Raw genomic sequence first — 15081 nt, 5'->3', positions numbered from 1 at the left:
CATTCAGTCAGTACAGTCTTCACTGAGCACCTACTGGGGACAGAGTTCTGTACTATCAGCATTTGGGAAAGTGCAGTAGAATTAGTAGAAACTGGTCATTGTTTAGTAGAATTTTTTTTTCCTTATTGGGAGGCAACATATGGTAGTAGAATTAGAAAAGAAGAGGTAGATTCTGGCCCATTGTCATTGTCTACAACAGATATTTGGGGGTTTTGAACTAGGTACTCGGTATGAAGTCTCCCAGGGTATAATGACCTTAAAATCTTAGGACAGATTTAGAGCCATTTTAACGGATGCAAATGTTAATCTTCAGATTTAAGAGGTACATAGTCTGCATCGTGATATAAGATTTAATGTAGCTTAATGTCCTTGTGAAGCATTTTCATTTCTAGACCTCGAATGCTGTCATGTTGATTCTCTGCAGGTGCCTTGGTGGATCAAGCCGTCTTTGAGGAACTTATCAGGGATCACCTTCCTCAGTTAACTGAGCACATGATTGATATGACCTTCTTTTCTTCAGTCTCTCTGTCCTGGTTTCTCACCCTTTTTATCAGTGTGTTGCCTATTGAAAGTGCAGTCAATGTTGTGGACTGCTTCTTCTTTGATGGAATAAAGGCCATTTTGCAGCTGGGTTTGGCAGTACTTGACTACAATATGGACAAGCTGTTGTCCTGTAGAGATGATGCTGAAGCGGTGACCATATTAAACAGGTACCAGTGCCTTCAAAATCCTTAAATATTACATACACAGCAGCTGTTGTTTTAAAATGAATAAGCACCTTTTGAAAATATGCTATATTATCTTTTGGGGGATTAAAACAGCAGTTCACCCCCTCCCAGCTCATCCTTAGTCTTTTTTTCCTGAAATGCCCAATTAGTAGTAGGATCGGGGAAAGGAGACATTCTGGGGTCCCAGCCCAGGCTCACCTGGTCAGATGCCTTAGTCCTGGCTCCATGTAATTACTCCAAACCAGGTAGAGCCAGCTTGGTTTGAACCAGTATCTCTGCTCTCACTCCTAGATCTCTGGCAGATCTCTGGAAAAGATGCCATTGAGCTCACAGTCTAAGTAGGAGGGAGGATAGTCATTTAATTTCCGTTTTGCAGATGAGGAAACTGAGTCATAGAGAGATTGTGACTTGCACAAGGTCACACGGCAGGCAAGTGGCAGGGCCTAATTTAGAACCCAGGTCCTCTGACTTCCAGGCCTATGCTCCTTCCACTAGGCCACACTGTGATTTGGGGTCATTTGTAAGCCATAAACTTGAATTTTTTATAAACTTGGGAGCAAAAGAATTTGGAAAGTGTTATGAAGTTATGCTATTTGTATTCAGTGCAATTAGCCAAGTTGTATGTAAATTCTGAGATTTTACTGATCACTTCCATTTAATCACAGTTTCTGTTGGAGCAGAATTTAAATTTTGGAGTCCATTTTACACTGGAGCTCTTTTTCATTATATGTTGTATTTTGACCATTAAATAGACTTAATAATAATAGTGGGGCTTGTTAAGGTTGTGCCTAGCACTGTTCTAATGCTGGGGTAGATACAAGTTAATCAGGTTGAACACAGTCCCTCTCTCACATGGGGCTCACAGTCTTAATCGCCGTTTTACAGATGAGGGAACTGAGAGGCCCAGAGAAGTGAAGTGACTTGCCCAGGTCACACAGCAGACAAGTGGCAGAGCAGGGATTAGAACCCAGGTCCTTCTGACTCCCAGGTCCATACCCTATCCCTAAGCCACGCTGCTTCTCAAGCGTAGACTTGCATAGACTATTCTAATACCCCATTTGCAATGTAGCTGTAATTAGGTTTTCATGATTAATCAACAAAGATACAAACTTCCAGTGATAGGAATGGAAATTCTACTGCAAAGAATCCATTGAGCCTAGGAGTGACTTTCAACGCTGGAATTGTTTTATTAATAAAACATTTCATTTAGAGGGATGCTCCCTAGTCCTTTTTTATGGCTTTGTATCTCTGTAAAATGAAAAATGTTTAGTGAGGATTATTTTGACTTCAGAAGTTGTCATTCTCTTATGTTCTGAATTCTTTTCATACAGGTTTTTTGACAATGTCACGAACAAGGATAGTCCATTGCCTTCAACTGTTCAGCAGGGTTCAAATACGAGTGATGCCAAAAGTTCTCACACTAAAGTGGATGTTACAGATTTGATCAGAGAGTCCAATGAAGTAAGTGAATTATAACTGCTTTGGTTCAGGACTGTAAGATCCTTGTGGGCAGGAAGCATGTCTGCCGGCTCTGTTGTATTGTACTCTTCCAAGCAGTTAACACAGTGCTCTGCATACAGTAAATGCTCAGTAGGTACCATTGACTGGATTTGATTGAACTGGACACTTCTTGTTTGTTACAGTAAGAAAAAGGCTCCACTGCAAAGTGGCCTTTTCTTTCACCCCCATGCAAATAGAACAATTTTTCATTTAATTAACAACAGAAAACTACATAGACCATTTTATTCTACTGTCAACACTCCCAAAAATTCCCATCCTGCAGTTAACGATCGAAACGATAAAAAGGAAATAGACATTAACTCCTGGTTTGGGGCCAGTGTTTATAGTGTGAGATACTAGACTTTGCCCTTTTCTGGGCTTCATTCTCTGTTCTGAGGGCTGGGTCAACAAAAGCCTTCCTCTTCCTGATTGTTGCCGGCCAGGCTGGTCTCTTTGCTGTTGGGAAATATTTGGGTTCTCAGGAAGCAGGGTACTCTATTAAGCCAAAGAAGTATTGGAGTCTTTTAATTATAATTTTTTCCATTGGAAGAGATGGGGTAAAGGATTGACAAAAACAGTATAACTAAAAGTAAAATATAACGTAACTAGAGCTGTAATTGAAAGTTCTGGGAAAGGAGTTTTACTGAAGAAAGGCATTATAGGGAAACATGTTTTACTGAAGAAAGGCATTATACCAGTCCTTCTTGTAAAATAATCAGAGGAGACTGTTGCCACCCTCTGGAAGCAAGAATCAAAAGAGATAGTAATGGAGATGGTCCCTGTTGACTCCAGTGGGAGCTCTACCCCCTTCCCTCCCCAGACTCTTGATTTTATGGTATTTTTTAAGTGCTTAGTATATGCTGGGCACTATAGTAAGTGCTGTATTAAGTACTAAGCTACTAAACAAACTCTGATTTGTTTGAGTTGTCACATAGAATGAGGTTTTCAAAAACAAGATTATTTTTTAAGAGAAAAGATATTATCTAATCCCTCTGCTGAGGCCTCTTACTCTGTTCCTATAATCAATCAATCAATGGTATTTATTGAGCACTTAGTATGTGCACAGTACTGTATTAAGCGCTTGGGAGAGTACAATTGGAAGACATGATTACTGACCTCAAGGAACTTAGAATTTGATCGGGGAGATAGACATTAAAATAACAGATTGACAGGGAAACAGCAGGGTATAAAGATATTTACCTCAGTGCTCTGGAGCTGGTGTAGGGTATTAAAGTGCTTGAAGGTGATGAGGGGTGGGGAAAGAAAATGATTAAGTGGGTACAGCACCAAGTGCATAGACAGCATCCAAGGGAGGGTGAGTAGCTGGGGAAATTAAGGGTTAGTAAAGCCCTCTTTGAAAAGATGTGGTTTTAATAAGACTTTGAGGATGCGGAGAGCAGTGTGTCCAATATGAAATGGGAGAAGTTTCAGGCTACAGGAGGGAGATGAGCAAGAGGTCATCAGCGGCACAGACAAGTTTGAAGTACAGTGAGCAGGTTGGTATTGGGAAGAGTAAAGAGTGCAGACTGGTTTGTAGTGGGAGAAGTGAGGTTAGGTTGGTATAATCAATGAATGCTTTTAGATCTCTCGGCTCCATTAAAGCAAGGTAGAAAAAAACAACTTCTGAGCCATTAAGCACTTCAGTATCTGACTTGTCCTCCCAGGTATTATTTTTGCTTAAACAAACAGGGTAGCATTACTGATGGTATTTTATGCAGTGTGGGAGAGGTATGGGGGTGGACTGACTCACAGGGAAGTTGATGATAATGATATTTTTTAAGTACTTTAGTGGGATAGATAATTTATATTGTCTGTCTCCCCGTCTACACTGTAAGTTTGTTGTGGGCAGGGAATGTGTCATCTTATTGTTATACTGTACCTTCCCAAGCGCTTAGTACGGTGCCCTGCACATGGTAAGCACTCAAATAAGATTGAATATTCATAAATACAATTTGATCAGGATGGACACAGTCCCTTCTCACATAGGCCACACAGTCTGAGTAGGGTTTAATCCCCATTTATACAGATGAGGCTCAGAGAAGTTAAGTGACTTGCCTAAGGTCATACAATTCTCTGACTCCAAGGCTGGAGCTCTTTCAACTAGGCTGTGCTGCTTTTACCCAAGTCCTAATGTACGTTAGCTTGGTATGGTCTTGTGATACACAGCACAGTGAATGCAGTGATGATTACAGAAGTATTGAATTTTTATTCAATTTATCCACTGAAATTATTTCATCTAGAAATACGGTGATATTCGATATGAGGACGTACATAGCATGCGCTGCCGAAACAGGCTTTATGTGATACAAACCTTGGAAGATACGACAAAGCAAAATGTGGTGAGTACACAGTAGATAGTGAAAAGCCTAGTGCACAAGCCCTGATAGCTCTTAAGGGGTCTACGGTAACAGCCAGAAAAGAGCCAGTCCCGCCTAAAGATGACTGTATCAAAGAAAACTATATGGTTTGGCTCGAGTACTGTGAGCAATTAAGTAATGTCCTGCCGACAACACAAGCCTATTTGGGCTTGGCAGGCCATCTTATTGGCCCATTCCCATGATATTGAAATGGCTAGGTAATACAGCCCCAAATTTTCCTAAACCAGAGGATTTGCAAGAACACATTTCTCAGGTTATGGGGGAATGGGTGTGTATTTCAGTGAAAACTAAAATTTCTCAAGGAATTCATCACAATGGGCCCCAAAAGTTTAGGTTTGAAGATATGAGAGGATTGAGAGAGATGTTCAAGCAGCAGAGTTAATCATCATTTTTTTTTTCCAAGTTACGGGTTGTGTCACAAGATGTAAAATTCAGTCTTCGTGATCTGGAAGAACTTTATGACCTGTTTAAGGTAATTACTTGAACTCTTTGTTTGAAAATGACAGTCATCCAATATCCATCATAAGCTCAGTTTTAAAAATAAGACTACTTGTAAAAACATGTTTTAGATCCATTGTGTAAATTGAGACATCTCCTAACCTTATTTCTGCTCTAATTGCTTTTTCTTTACAGAAAGAACATTTTTATTCTTGTTACTGGAGTTTAAATAGTCCAGTCCTGAAGCACCACGATTCAAGTCTGCCATATTTAGAGCAGTATCAAATAGACTGCCTTCAGTTTAGAGTCTTGTATCACCTCCTGAGCCCCTGGTCTTATTCTGCAAACAGGGATTCTCTAGCTTTATGGACATTCAGATTGCTGGATGAAAACTCTGACTGCCTTATAAACTTCAAAGAATTCTCCTGTGCTTTAGGTAGGAGACTCCTACTACAATGTTTTGAATTATTTTGTCGAACAGAAGTAATGGAATCCCCATAAGTATTATTAATAACCCCATAATTAAAAATTATTCCATCTGTTATGAGTTATCAGAGCTGATGATTCTGGAACATTTTCTATCTAGATTTTTCCTTAGTGGGTTCCTTCTGGTTCCATATGGATAACTTCACAAATAATGGATTATTTATTCATTAGAAACTGTTCTTGCACATTGACTTGTTAATTTTAATTCTGTGAATTTATTGATCAAAATGAGTAGCATTTGTTGAGCACCTACTGAGTGCAGAACACTGCTAAATACTTCAGTAGGATGTAATCTAGCAGGAAGCTGTACTTTGGCCCGATGTTTTTTGAGTCTGTGAGCTTAAATTAAGTATTTTGATCATGTGCAATTATCTTATATTTAACAGATATAATGTATAATGGAAGTTTTACCGAAAAGCTTAAGCTTCTCTTTAAACTGCATATACCTCCAGGTAAGATCTTTGACTGAAGTGGAATTGGAAAATCTTTAAATGCTATAAGAGTATTCTGGCTTTGTCATTAGATATTTCATTGGTCCTCTCATTATTTTCTCTGTTTTCTGCTTATTTGTGCGTGCAACACTTTGGTGATTTTAGTGGCTACTGTCAAAATAATCAGGCAGAATCATACACACTCCTATTAAGCATTTTTGTTTTCATGCATTTAATTTAAAAACTTGATTATTTGATATAGATTCAGTGTACAACTATTTACTCTAATCACATAAATATTGTGTTGGCCCCCAAAGTGGCTATAACCAAATTCTCTTTGAGATCCATTGGCTGGCCTTTTTCTGAGCTAGTCTTCTCATTTTCTACTTCATTTGCATGTCCATATATGAGAGGACTTCATTAAAGCACAGTACTAAAGGAACATCTAATAATAATAATAATGTTGGTATTTGTTAAGCGCTTACTATGTGCCGAGCACTGTTCTAAGCGCTGGGGTAGACACAGGGGAATCAGGTTGTCCCACGTGGGGCTCACAGTCTTAATTCCCATTTTACAGATGAGGTAACTGAGGCACAGAGAAGTGAAGTGACTTGCCCACAGTCACACAGCTATGCACTGTGTACAGAAGTCCCACAGAACAGTAGCCCACGTTTATGGATAGAGGGAATGGCTGAAATTGCCAAGTCTTGCTACTGAGCACTTCTGTGATGGAAAAATCAAGTAGCAATTAATACATTTTGTGTGAAGGGTCCAGCAAAACTAGATTGTTTCAAGCAATCAGTGGTTTTTTTTGAGAGCTTACTGTGTACAGAACACTGTACTAAGCACTAATAGAGTACAATATAACAGAGTTGGTAGACACCTTCCCTGCCCCACCAAGCTTGTGTCCTGACTGAAGTCTCTATGTCTGCCTTTAAGACATTTTGAGCATGGTTGCACAGCACTGACTGTGTGAGCTGATAGTGTGGACTTAACCCTATCCCCACCGAATACTGGTTTGTGTCAGGGGTCAGTCAATGGGTCATGTGTTGGCTGTGTGAGCCACTGGCACAGCGCTTGCCCAAGGATGCACCCTGCTTGTGGGATTCAGCCAAGCCCACAGTCTAGATCTGATCTTAGGTGGGACTCTGCCTTATTTTCACAGTAGAACTTGGTTTCGATTGTGTCTTTAGCTTTCACTGAAGTGGAATCGCAAAGTCCTTCCAAAGGAACTGAACTTTCGAAGGAAGAACTGATTCGTTTCAGTCAGCTCCATGGTAAGCACCAGCTGAAGCCACTTTGGGAGTTGAGGACCCTCTAACCACGTAAAGTGAGATTGTAAGAAAGTCTTGAAAATGCTTCACTAGAAAGGTTTGAGATTAGGTGAACCTAAAGTGAAAGATGAATTTGGAATGGAATCCCAGTACTTCATTATATTTGGGATTGAAAATGTTTACAAAGGTGACGTTTAAAGCTTTTTTCATGTAAAAAACAAAAATTCAAGTTTGCTTCTTTCCTGCAGTTTCCTCATCTGCAGAAGACCAGGGACCAGACTCTGTGAAGAAGAGCCCAGAGAAAGGTAATGCCTTCTCATCAGTTAAGTTCAGTTCTTAAAACACTATGTGAGAAGAAGCTGCAGGAATTAGGGAAGGAAACCTTTCTGTTTCTGTTGTACTCCTCTTTGCATCCAAAAGCCCCTCCTGCTAGTAGAATCCTTCAAAAAACAAGTCTATGAATCATCAAGTGTCCAAGTCAGTTTTCTTAAAGACCCTGAACATTCATAACTGAACTCACATAAAAACTGTGGTTTAATGCTTTTAAGTGATTGAAGTACATTACAGCCAACTGTATTTTGGATAAAAGCCACTACAAATTACTTTTTACACAATGTTCCCAAAACATAGGTCTGTCTGTCCCCCTCTCCAATGCTCCCCCACCCCCAACCTGCCCAACCGAAAAAAAGCCACTCTGGACTTTGGTGATTTGATATTAAGCAGTACCAAAACCAAAATCCAACTCCCAGAGTCCATGAAACATATCTTAATAGTAAAACCATTGGCTTTAAGGCAGTCAGTGTCCTCTCTCTTTCCTACAACCCAGCCCACACTCTCCTCACTGTAAATCGATCTCATCTGTCCTGCCACTGGCCTGGAACTCCCTGCTTCGTCTATCAGTACTTAGAACAGTGCTTGACACACAGTAAGCACTTAAATACCATCCAGCAGACCGCCACTCTTCCCTCCTTCAGAGCCCTCCTAAAATCGCATCTCCAAGAGGCTTTCCCTGACTTACCTCCCATAACCTCACCCTAGTCACCCTCCCTTTGGCACTTGTGTGTGTATTCCTTAAGCACTTTGACTCACCTTATCTCCATCTCCACAGTACATACATATCTTTATACTCTGCCATTTCCCTTATATGTAACTTATTTTGTGTCTGTCTCCCCCTCTGCACTATAAGTTCCTTGAGGGCAGGGATCCTGTCTACTGATTCTCTCATGTGCTTAGGTCAGTGGTCTATGTGCACAGTAAGAACTCAGTACCACTGATTGAAAGGTTCTTTTTCAGAATTCTGAAGATGCAAGAAGGGACTGTTCATTTAAATGTTTTTATCCCCCTGATTTAGGTAAAGGAAAAGTTGATATTCAGGCATATCTCAAGCAATGGCAAGATGAGCTTCTCAAAAAGGAAGAAAACGTCAAGGATTTGCCCCGAATGGATCAGGTAAAGAAGGGTGTGTTTCCAGTGTATATGGGTGAACAGACTCCTAGAAACAGGTTCCATTTAGGATGGTAGTATTTTAGTGTGTACTAGGTAATGGTTTCTTGACCCCAGATGGGTTAATTTAATTGATGCTTTTGTAAAGTGAATCCCATTTAAGAAAATCTAAGCTATATTGTATAGCCTACCTTATTGGGCCATGCATCGATAATTATTCTAAACTACAATCTCCTTTTACTTCCTTGTCTATTTGGTAAAGCTGAGAAGACCCAACATGTACAGATGCAGAGGCAGATTCAGAAGTAGTGACAAAGTTATTCCTGTCTCATGCTTATTTAACAAGGATTTGCTTGCATTCTGAGCCAGCCCAGATCTAATGGTGCCATGGGGTCGTGCTCTCACAGTATTTAGGAAGGGAAAATAGAATCTTGGTGGGAGAGTTGTCCAAGGAGTGAATTAATCAGTCAGTGGGGCTGACTGTGTGCCACTGTACCTAATGCTTGGGAGAATACAGTACAACAGAATTAGCAGACATGTTCTCAGCACATAATGATCTTAGATTCTAGAGATGAGCACTTGCAACCATGATATACTAAAATAATGTGGACAAATTCAGGATAGTAAAACAATGCCAGTAAAAATACAAAAGGTTCAATGTGATTTGTTCTGTTTTGTAGGTAATTTTTTACTCTTAGAAAACAGCTCTTCCTCTACAAGTTATATGTGTCCCATGAATACCGCTTGTCGGTTCCAAACTTTCATGGACACCTCATCCTCAATTTGACCTCTCCTTCACAAGACCATCCAACTGGGCTCTAAATGATCATACAGTTCACTACTTACCCTGACTAGGTGGCACCTGGTAAACCTCTCCAATCTTAAAACATGCCTGAACCTTAATAGCCTTTCATCATTTGCCTTTGTAATAGAGGTAAGAACTTCAGCTAAGCTCAAGCCTCAGGTTAATTATGTTTTTTAAAAGTCCCATTTTAAATTCCTGCACGTATCTCCCCTTGTCATTTATGGCAGGGACTGAGAAAATCTTCCCGACAAAACTCCAACCCCTACTTTTAGTGTTCAATATTCATGTTTACTTTTCCAATTTTTCTTAGTTACAGTTTATTCAGTTCTCAAGGACTCTCTACAACTTATTCCATGGGGACCCAGAAGAGGAATTGCTCTACCGGTCAGTAGCGGTTGTTACCAGCCTCTTGCTCAAGATGGAAGAAGTCGGAAGAAAGCTGCATAGTCCACTATCACCAGCAGAAGACCCCTCGGCCGAAGCTGGGGAGAGACTGCAAGACACCACCATCCAACAAGCTACGAAAGTACTGGCTTCTCCCAGAGAAGAACATGAGTGGTCATTTGCTTTTGAGCAGATCCTTGCCTCCTTACTCAATGAACCTGTGTTGGTGAGGTTTTTTGAGAAACCAATTGATGTAAAGGCCAAGTTAGAACAGGCAAAAAGTTCACAATTAAGGGCCAGGACTAGGGTGTAAATTGTTTGACTCGCTGCCTGACTGGGATAGGCAAGTTTGCCACAATTCACTAAGTTAGGTTGGCTTCAAAGAAGGAATGATGGATAGGGGTTTAGTTCTCATTACCCACTATGGCCGAAGGAGAGCGTAGTGGCTGGTAGCACAATCGCGTTTGCCATAAGGTTCTGAATAGTCACGAAGACGAGGCACATTTTAAAACATTTCATATAATATGCAATATAAGCAACTTAACCTAAATTCTTCCCCTGGAGGGCACTACTATACCACTTTCTGTGAGGAATTTACTGTTGACACACCATTCCACATGAATTAGTTAGGATTCTGACTTTGTGCCGTTAACTGCATTTTAGTACTGTTGATGCCGATAGTGAATCAATAGAAACATCACAGTTTCTAATTCTACTGGTGTGAACACTTCAGCCTTGTGTAAAAGTCAAAGTGCTTTAGAGAGTAGAGTTGCAGCCTTAATTCTAGCTTTTGGGGGTTTCCTCCATTAACTAGATTACAATTGTAATTTGTTAAATCACTTTAGAGTTTCTCAGATGACTGGCTTGTGAGTAACCTCTGTCACCTAAAACCTTAGTTTTTTCAAACTCCTAAAAGGATAGGTGCATAAAGTCCTCCTCCCCCTTCTTCCCTATTGCTATTCCAAGCCCCTACCTTCTGGAAGGGTAAAATGTTTACTTCGGATACTTGAAGCCAGTACGAACGTTCACTGTGATGAGGGGAAGGGGTTTGATACTTACCATCTTGACTTAAGTAGATTTAGGTCAGCCACACTTAGGTCTCGCTGGTTAGCATCTCTAGTTGCAACCTTAGTGCTGTTCGTCATCCACTTAAGACCTGAAAGAAAAGGAAATAGAACTAATGTCCATGCCTTTTTGTGGGTTAAGAGATGCTAAAAACCACTGAATCTGTCCTTTTTCCATGTTTCCCTGCTACAGGATAAAAGAAGATTTCTCATCTTTAAACTGATGACATTGTATCATTGTTAAATCAGCCTTCAAAAGGTTGAGAGAGTAACTACTTTTAATTTATGATTGTCATTAGATGGGAGAATACTCTCTGCCTTGAGTAGCTTATGCCCATCTTGGACAGACATCCTTAATCCCTTTAGTTGTTTTTTGTACAGGCTGATATGGATTCATGTTAACACAAACTTTCAGCATTAGGTTTGGTCCTGATTGATATATCTATGTCCTTAGTAGAATTTTGAGTATTTTATCCTGTTGGCATGCAAAAGCAACCACAAACATTTGGCATGTTTTGCTCAAGGGTACATGACATGTACAATCCAATTCTCCAAATTTATTCTGTTTCTTTTAGTTATACAAATAATTCCTTGCCCTGCTGATGTTAGCATATCTTTTTTCAAAGAAATCTTCAGAGTTGTTTCTGATCAGAGCAGTTTTCTAGCATCTAATGTCACCATTTAAAAATCAAAGAAAGATTCCTTTTCTCATTCAACTCTAAAAACTACCTTTAGCAGGCTTAGTAGTGTGGTACCCCATTCATACATCTAAATAGTAAAGATATTTTTCTATTTTTAGTTTTTTCACAATTAAAAAAGTAAAGGGCAATTGCATTTATTGTTTCAGAATCTATTTTTGAAAATGTAGCCTTTGAAGTCCAGCACTTGAAGTTTAACTAGTGTATAATTCCATTAGAGTTGACAGTATATTACTATGGTAATTATATATTTGCCGACATCTGGTAATTTAGAGAAATAACTTCATGATGAAATCACCTTTGCTGTCTTTCAAAAATAAAATAAGTAGAAATACGTCTTAAACTTCCTTTTCTAGTTTAGGTAAAAGCTATTCAAAACACTTTTGTTACAGAATGCCATACGTTTTATTGAAATTTAAGTTTCAAGTTAATTTTGTTCGTTTGCTATGGATGCAATTTACATACAAAAATTAAATATCCAGTTCTGAAATATATAATTGCAAAAACCATGATATGAGAAACTCATATTGTAGTACTCACTGTCTGATGCTGCATGCAGAGTTTCTTCTAATTGCCTCACGTTGTCACTCAGACGTTCCCACCCTGTCATAAAGCAAAAACATGTGTCATGGCAGAACTGAGTATAAAGAGATTAGTCACCTCTTTACTTCATAGAAATGCATTAAACAAAACTGTATACTAAATTACAGCCTTCATAAAGTTTTATTTCAACTTACTGGTTTATGGAGGATGAGTATCCTCAAATATAGGCTTTTTTTATTTGTCATGTTAGCCTTACAGTCTATTAAACTGTAAAAAGTTTGTTTAATGACAGGATGTTTTGTCCTCATTAGGGTCCATGACAAAATTTCTAGAGCTTTCTGGGAATCGAGCCTGAAAGCTGATGCCAGTGCCATCTTTACCTCCTGCAATTTAAGCAACTCTCAATTGAGTTGGGAGAACTTTTTTTTGGTCATATCATAAGTCCCTTGAATTCCTTAAGTATTTACGTTTTCTGCCTCAATTCTGAATGTCTAAAATGGCATTTATGAAAACCCCATTCCCAAAGTAGCATACACTTTTCAACTATTTCAGTTGTACTAATGACAAATTAACAACCCCCCTGGGGTCTTTTGGATCAACATTTTTAGTAAGTCAACTCTTCAAAAATCTATGCATTTTGTAGGTACAAGATATTAATCAAACTTTGCAGAATCTTAGGAAAACATAGTTAATATTCTCCTAAGAAATTACCATTTTTCCTCCCATGAGTATATTTTGTTTGCTTAAGATTTTTCAATTATGGCTTTTAATTTGCACTACAAAGGGTCCTACAATATAAGCACTTGGACACCACGTGGTGTTTTCCTGATAGCCTATCTTTGACATTAAAAAGGATACATTTCAGAAAAGGATATTAACAAGTGCTTTGTTTCACACTAAAAATACAGGTACCTCTTGAGGTTCCCTAGGATGTATTCTATGGATTTTTCACCGTCCCCTTAAAAATGGGGGAAATGATGTACAAAGGTTTGAGATTCCATTGCTTGTCACCAGCTGCGTTAGACTCTTCCTCAAAATACCTGACAGGCCAAGAGGACCCTGTAAAATTATCTGGATATCCAACAAGTTTTCTAAAAAAAAATCTGAGCTTGTACAGACCCGATCTTAAATGTTCTCTCCAAGCATACATTAATTTCATTTTAACGGTTGCAGCTTACCAATGTGATAATGAAGACAAGAATCAGACATCTGATATTAGTGATGATGGGTAATATTCCCAATCTCTATTAAATTTGTTGCTCTCCACAATTCCAGTGTTGAACCTGTGGGTCCGTGATTCTTCATATAGGCTATATAAAGAAGGGAGAATATCCATATTTCAGAAAAGTAGTATTTTCATTAAAGGGATTTGAGGAGAAAACTGAATCACACTTATACCTTACTGCACTTTATGAACATGAAGTGGCTTAAAACAATATTAATTTGTAGAAAAATAAAATTCCTAATCTATTTTGTAATATAGTTACACTTTTCATATTATGTTTCATTTGATTAGTACCTTGGTTATGAACAAAACCTTTTCCTTAATGATTATTGTTATGTTGAAAGGAGACTGTTGTTTTACTGCATTATATAACTGAGAATGCAAAATGTGTGACAGGCACCTTCTTGGCTTCTTAGATGAGGTCCCATTAGCAGAAATGAGTACTAGATAAAATGTTTAATAAAGTAGTTTGTGAAAAATTCCATCTCTGTGTGGTGCTCTTTTCTACGGTTTTGGCATAATCAGTCATCTATATTGAGTGCTTTCTGTGTGCACAGCACCGCACTAAGCACTTGGGAAAGTACATTATAACAGAGTCCGTAGACACGCTCTTTGGCCACAGAGAGCTTACAAGTTTAACTATGGATATGTACATAAGTGCTGGGAGGCTGAGGAAAGGGTGAATAAGGGGTGCAAGAGTGACGCAGAAGGGAGTGGGAGATGAAGGCCTAGTCAGGGGAGGCCTCTTGGAGGAGATGTGCCTTCAAATTAGGCTTTGAAGGTGGGGAGAGTCACTGTCAGATGTGAAGGAGGAGGGCATTCCAGTCCAGAGGTCAGTGCCAAGATCAAGGTACAGTGAGTAGGTTGGCATTAGAGGAGCAAAGTGTGTGGGCTGGGTTGTAGTAGGAAAACAGTGAGGTAAGGTAGGAGAGCATAAGCTTTTGGTGGTAGGGCTCAGCCTTGAGGTAAGAGTGATGTAAAGATGATTAAACTTAAGGGAATATCACTAACTATAAAATAGCACAGCATTTTAATAAGAGGAGGGTCATACTAACAAAACAAGGTACTTGTTTGTAAGATGCAATATTGGCTCTATTCGATACAGTGAGATTTGTGAATTTTGCTTAAATGCATAAACCTCTGCACATTTCCCAGATATCTCTACCATTTTCCTATTTTGGTTCAGCTCAAAATGTTTGCTGGCTTCATGTTATTATTTATATGTATCATTGTCATATAGAATGAAACAGCTTGTGGGGATTTTGTTTTTAAATCTCACTTAAAATGACTGGTGAGGCTTGTTCAATTTTAAGCACAGAAAGGAGACCTTGGTAGAAGATGAAGGCAATTTACCTGGGCCATTGTGTTGGTCCTCATCACTTTCAGTAGAGGAATGAATGCAGGCTTAGAGTCAGAAGGATCTGGGTTCTAATTCCAGCTTCATCACATCTGCTGAATGACCCTGGGTATGTCACTTCCCTTCTCAGTGCCTCAGTTACTGCATCTGTAAAATGGGGATTAAGACAGTGAGCCCCTTTTGGGACAGGGACTGTGTCCAACCTGATTAAGTTATATCTACCTCAGCGCTTAGTACAATGCCCGGCACACGGCAAGGTCTGAACAAACACCATTAAAGAGAAATTAAAATTTCTGGAAGGCATGTCATTAATGCATCATAAACACC

At 39.2% G+C, this 15081-nt stretch overlaps 1 protein-coding gene across 1 annotated transcript in view; it reads left to right on the top strand.

Moving 5' to 3' along the window:
- TBC1D8B (TBC1 domain family member 8B) overlaps nucleotides 1–13881 on the top strand; it is a 45714-nt gene extending 31833 nt beyond the window's left edge. The window contains exons 12-21 of the mRNA XM_029067248.2: nucleotides 425–710; nucleotides 2060–2189; nucleotides 4469–4567; nucleotides 5010–5078; nucleotides 5240–5480; nucleotides 5917–5982; nucleotides 7155–7238; nucleotides 7484–7540; nucleotides 8587–8684; nucleotides 9794–13881. Of these exons, the coding sequence (XP_028923081.1) occupies nucleotides 425–710; nucleotides 2060–2189; nucleotides 4469–4567; nucleotides 5010–5078; nucleotides 5240–5480; nucleotides 5917–5982; nucleotides 7155–7238; nucleotides 7484–7540; nucleotides 8587–8684; nucleotides 9794–10180 (1517 nt within the window). The 3' untranslated portion in view covers nucleotides 10181–13881. The remainder of the gene's footprint in view (nucleotides 1–424; nucleotides 711–2059; nucleotides 2190–4468; nucleotides 4568–5009; nucleotides 5079–5239; nucleotides 5481–5916; nucleotides 5983–7154; nucleotides 7239–7483; nucleotides 7541–8586; nucleotides 8685–9793) is intronic.
- The last annotated feature ends 1200 nt before the right edge of the window (nucleotides 13882–15081 follow it).

This window comes from Ornithorhynchus anatinus, chromosome 6 (genome assembly GCF_004115215.2).
Source record: "Ornithorhynchus anatinus isolate Pmale09 chromosome 6, mOrnAna1.pri.v4, whole genome shotgun sequence".
NCBI classification, from domain to species: domain Eukaryota; kingdom Metazoa; phylum Chordata; class Mammalia; order Monotremata; family Ornithorhynchidae; genus Ornithorhynchus; species Ornithorhynchus anatinus.
This window is presented reverse-complemented; position numbering and strand designations above follow the sequence as displayed.